General features: G+C 40.3%; 1 protein-coding gene across 1 annotated transcript in view; it reads right to left on the bottom strand.

The window, feature by feature from the left end:
* Positions 1-681: 681 nt before the first annotated feature.
* R3HDML (R3H domain containing like) overlaps positions 682-5,623 on the bottom strand; it is an 11,050-nt gene continuing 6,108 nt past the window's right edge. The window contains exon 5 of the mRNA XM_069072271.1: positions 682-2,147. Within this exon, the coding sequence (XP_068928372.1) occupies positions 2,015-2,147 (133 nt within the window). The 3' untranslated portion in view covers positions 682-2,014. The remainder of the gene's footprint in view (positions 2,148-5,623) is intronic.

Raw genomic sequence — 5,623 nt, 5'->3', positions numbered from 1 at the left:
TCCCATGGTCCTGGGTCTACTATAAACTTCTTTGACCTCAAAGTCATAGATTCCTAATTTTTAAACTGGGAATAATAATACTTATATTATCTACCTCATAGGGTTACTGAGAGGCTAGAAAAAAATGTAATGTTTGTTAATTGCTTAGTAGGCTATTATTGTTTTTCAGATGAGAACACTAGAGCCCAGGATGGGGAAGGGGTTTTTGTTCATATTGTATTAATTTCTTCTGTATTAATAAAAGCATGCAACTGTATTGTGACTTTGTGATTCCATATATATAAGTTATGTACACCACATGTATGTATATAGGGTGTCCCAAAAGCCTTAGTGAGGTTTTAAGCTATTAAAAATTTTAATGCACTAAGACTTTGAGGGCTTGCTGTACATACTTACATGCAGAAACATATGTACATATATTCCTACATATACATGCACACACTCTGGAGTTTGAGGTCGAGGAATGATCTCTTCATGGGTCCCTTCTGATCATCCCCTGCTTCAAAATTAGAAGTCCAAGATGTCCTGTAGGACCCAATCACCAAGCTTTCTATCATTCTCCATTCAGATTAATCTGTCTTCCATCCCCACCCTTCCTCCTTCAACTACTTTCCATCCCATTTGACCACCAAGGTATGTGGATCTGGGATACATTAGAAAGAATCAATCCAGATGGCTCTTCTGGTCTCTTTATTGACGAAACTCTGGAAGAAAAGTCCATCGTTGTCAGGGCAATAAGCTTTGGATGGTACCTATGGATTCCTGGCACAATTGGCTACCCATAGTTGGGGTTGAATTGATGAGTGGGGGCCAACTATGGTCTATTTGTGTTTTGTGGGATACCGGAGTTCTCTAGTAAGGAGGGGAAAACCTTTGGGGGAGGAGATGTTTCCCACGTCTGTTTCCTCCCCCGAGGATTTGTCTTCCCTATGCCATTTTATATCTCAACTCTTGCTGAGCAGCCCTGAATTTATCTATATATATGGAGGAATGTCTGAAAGGGATGACAACCACCTCTGTTTAGAAGTGGGGCTGTTGACCTGGCAACTATACCCCACTTCCATCACTTTACTGAGCTTATGGCTAGAAAGAGATGAAATGACCTAGAGACTTGATGTAATTGAAAGGTTGTTGAATTTTATATTATAAGAAAGACCTAGGTTCAAATTCTACCTCCTTACTACCTGTGTGACATTAGAACAAATCATAGTTTTCTCATTTTTAGAATGGAGGGGAAAAGTTGGATTGGAAGGGGGTGGATGTAAGAATCTCTTTCAGCCCTATATCTGTAGTCCTCAACCCCCCTGTCAACTTAGGGTTTTCATTTTTCAGGACAGCTGTTTTATTCTTGGCCCTGCCTCTAACCTACTGTGTGACCTTAAAAAAGTCATTTCCTCTCTTTAGGCCTTATTTTCCAGTTCATGGGAGGGTTGGATTAAATCAGGGGTTCCCATTTAGTGGTTCATGAACCTTTTGGAATTTTTCAATGGTGATTTAAGGGATTTGAGCTAAATTCTTCAAAGGTATCTTAAGCAGTAAATAATTGCAGAATATCATGAATAACATATTAAATTACGTTGGCAGTTCACAGCCTTCTCATTATTGTTGTTGAAAGGCCTTGAAGGAATATAAAAAGTTGGAACCACTGGCCTAGATGATCTCTAAGGTCCCTTCCAGACCTGACCACCTAAAAAACTGGATAAACCTGAGATGAGAATTGGAAAGAATCAGCAAAGCTATGATCTACCCAAAGGAAAAGAAAAACAAAGAAGCATAACTGGAAAGTAGAAAGATATTGATGATGTTTTCTATTTGGTCTTTGCCAGGACTTCTGGAATAAAGTCCCAAAGGGGAGAACTGGCCTAGAGTGGAGAGGTGTGGTGTGGACAGCCAGAGGTGATCTCCCCATCATAAATAACTAGTCTACTCTATATGGTCACTGTCTTTTGGGTCATGTGGGGCCTGCCCTATCTGGGGAGCTTAGACCCAGGACACTGCCCCATCCATGGAGTGATTAGAACCAGATAAGTCTGTTGGATCGGAGCCCAGCAAAACACATGTTGTTGTTGCAGCTGCCGCCATAACTGGGTGGACAGGCTGAGCAGGGTTTCCCCATCTTGTATGGAGCTTCCCCAATCCAGTTGCCCCTGGAAAGAGAGAAGGAAATTGTGGAATAGGAACAGAAAGGAATATTGTCATCAGCAGTAAGACATGACAAATATGAGAAATTCAGAGAAATCCTGGAAAGACTCATAAGGAGTGTTGCAGAGCGAAGAAAATAAATTTTAAAATAATACATTTGTATTAATTGCAATGAACCATCACTTAGCTGGTTTTGCTGAAATATTTTTCTTTGTTATAAAGGAGCATTCCCTAAATTAGAGTATATTGGGAAGTGAATAATTTTTCTAAAAGAAAAAAAGAAGAGAACCCAGAAATATAGGGGTTCATAACAGCATGGAGGGTAATGAAGAACTATCTTTTTTTTTTTTTTTAAGCAATCAGGGTTAAGTAACTTGCTCAAGGTTACACGGCCAGCTATTTCTGGGTGTGGTGCTGAGCGTCTGAGCCCGGGACTCGATCTCCAGGTCGTCCCAACACTGGAGCTGGTGCTCCTACTCGCTGAGCCACCTGGCCGCCCCTAAGCAATTGGGGTTAAGTAACTTGCTCAAGGTTACACGGCCAGGTGTTTTTGGGTGGGTGCTAAGTGTCTGAGCCCGGGATTCGATCTCCAGGTCGTTCTGACACTGGAGCCGGTGCTCTTACTCGCTGTGCTACCTGGCCGCCTCGAGAACTATCTTTAGTATCAATGAGTCTGTTATCAATGCCGGGGTCAGGGTTGGGGGTGAACCTCATTACCATCTGTACTCATTCCCACCAGGTTCTCTCTGCTCCTTTCTGATTTATAGCCCAATACCAAATTACTGTTCCTAAAACACAACTTGGATCATCAGCCCTTCCCTCCTAACGAATCTTCAGTGGCACTCTATTACTTCAAAACTTCAAAATTCCCCTATTTCAACACATATCCTCATGTCTCTCCATCTTAGTAGATGGTGTTATGGATTGCTCTGGCCAATCCTCTTATGATAAGCCTCTCTAACTATAACTAGCCTAGTTCTCAGATGGCAGACCTATGGTCTGTCTTCAGGTCTGTACACAAAGCCTTTCCAACTTAGTGGAACCTGACAAAGCTTGTAATCCATGGATATAACCTTCACAAACAGGGATCACAATCATGACATGAGTATGTATTATCCATCTGATGTCCAAGGACCTTGCAGAATAAAGTCTTAAAGCTTCAGATTGGTATTCAGGGTCTTCTACAGAGTGGCACCAACCTACCCTTTCAGAGTTTCTAGCCTCATCTTTCATTGGTCTTTTATGTATTACTGGGGCTATTCACTATCTCTCCAAAACATGCTGCATTTCTACCCTTTGTACTTTTGCTCAAACTATTCTCATTCCCACTGGAATTTCTCATCTCTTTTCTGTCTCTCTGGATTCTCCCCATCCTTCAAGACTCAGCTCAAAACCTCTGTGAAGCCTTCTTCCCTTATCCCAAGACTTCAGTTCTCTCTCCTCATGCTGAGCTTCTATAGTCCCAACTGATTATTCCACTCAATATGTGCTTAGACTACCTGAGGTTTAGTGGGTTTGCATGTGTGTCAGTCTTGCTTCCCTAACTAGATTGTGAGCTCCATGAGGGAAAGAGCCATATCTTGCAAAGGATCTTCATACCCCCTTCCTCTTTCTTTGCCCAGAACAGGCAATTCAGCAAATATTATTCATTGGTTGATTGAATGATTAATTCCCTGGTCTCTATCCTCCAAGGAAGGGAAAATATTCCAGGGGAAGCCACTAAATTTTGAAATTCTGACTTTTGGATGAAAATAAATGCTACCATTTATAGGATTGGAAGAAAGCTAGGAGCATGTATTGGGCACTTAAAGACCACGCACCTAGTTGGCGGGGGGAAAATATTTATAACAACTCTTTTTGTAGTGACAAAACCCCTGAAAACTAAGAGTATTCCAACAATTGAGAAATGGCTGAATAGGTTGTAGTATATGAATGGGATGGAGTACTATTATGCTGTAATAAATAAGGAAAAGAATAGTTTCAAAAAACCTCAAAAGACCTATATGAACTGATGCAGAGTGAAGTAGCAGGAATAGAAGAGCCATTTATACTATAACATCATTATAAAAATGAGTTTTATAAACTTGATGAAGAATGAAATGAGCAGAACCACGAGCACAATTTATACAATGTAAAAATTGTAAAACAAACAAAAAAACTTGAACAGTAAGATGGTCATCTATAGCTCCAAAGGACCAATGATGAAATATACTAATCATGACAGAGAGGTGATGTATTTAAGGGTCGGAATGAGACCCCCCCCCCCACACACACACAAACATATAACAAATAAATTATATTTCTTTCTTTCTTTTCTTCTTTTTTCCTTTTTGGAGGGGAGAGGGCAGGGCAGTTGGGGTTAACTGACTTGGCCAAGGTCACATGGATAGTAAGTGTTAAGTGTCTGAGGTTGGATTTGAACTCAAATCCTTCTGACTCTAGGACCAGTACTCTATTCACCGCACCACCTAGACCCCTCTTTTTTTTTTTTTAAGCAGAGGTGGAGTGCTTTAGATGTGAAATGTTGCATACACTTCTAGATGAGGCCACTATATTATTGGTTTGATTGAACTGTTTCACTTTCTTACAAGAGACCTCTCATGAAGTTAGAATAATGTATAAATGTAGGGAATATAAAAACAAAACATACCAACAAAACTTAGTGATGAGAGAGAGAGAGAGAGAGAGAGAGAGAGAGAGACAGAGAGAGAGACAGAGAGAGAGACAGAGAGAAAAGAAGAAGAAGAAGGAGGAGGAGGAGGAGGAGGAGGAAGAAGAGAGAGAAGAAGCAAGGAGCCTACTAGAAATAGGCAGCATGGAATAATGGAAAGAATTTGAATCTAAGTTATTCTTTCTGCTCACACAGCCACGACCTTAGTCCATGCCATTATTCCCCTCATCTAGATGATTGCAGTGGTCTCTTCATTGGCCTCCCTGCTTCAAACCTCTTTCCATTCTAATTAATCATCCACACAGCTGCCAAAATGATTTTCCTTAAGCACAGATCTGATCATATCACTCCTACTCAATAAATGTCAGTGATTCCCTTTAGCCTCTATTATAAAATACAAATTCTCTTCTTGACTTTTGAAGTCCTTGACAAACTAGCCCTAATCTGTCTTTCTGGTCTCATTATATATTACTCCCTTTTCTGCACTATATGATTTAGTCAAATTTCCCTCTCTACAGCACTTCATCTCCCATCTTTATACTTTTGCACTGTACCTGGAATGCACTCCCTCCTCATTTTCACTTCATAGAATATCTCTCTTCCTTCAATATGCCCCTCAGCCACCACCTTCTACATGGGGTCTTTCTTGATTCCCCTCCAATTGTTAGCGCTCTTGCTCTTTAACTACTTTGTATTTAATGACCTTCAATTTAATTTGTCTGTCTAGCTGTCTGTCTATCTATCTATCTATCTATCTATCTATCTATCTATCTATCTATCTATCTATCTATCTATCTATCTATCTATCTA

Source organism: Petaurus breviceps, unplaced genomic scaffold (genome assembly GCF_028583685.1).
Source record: "Petaurus breviceps papuanus isolate PSGF00001 unplaced genomic scaffold, PetGlider_PUasm1.0 90845, whole genome shotgun sequence".
Lineage (NCBI taxonomy): Eukaryota > Metazoa > Chordata > Mammalia > Diprotodontia > Petauridae > Petaurus > Petaurus breviceps.
Note: the sequence above shows the minus strand (reverse complement) of the source record. Positions and strands in the feature narration are given on the sequence as shown.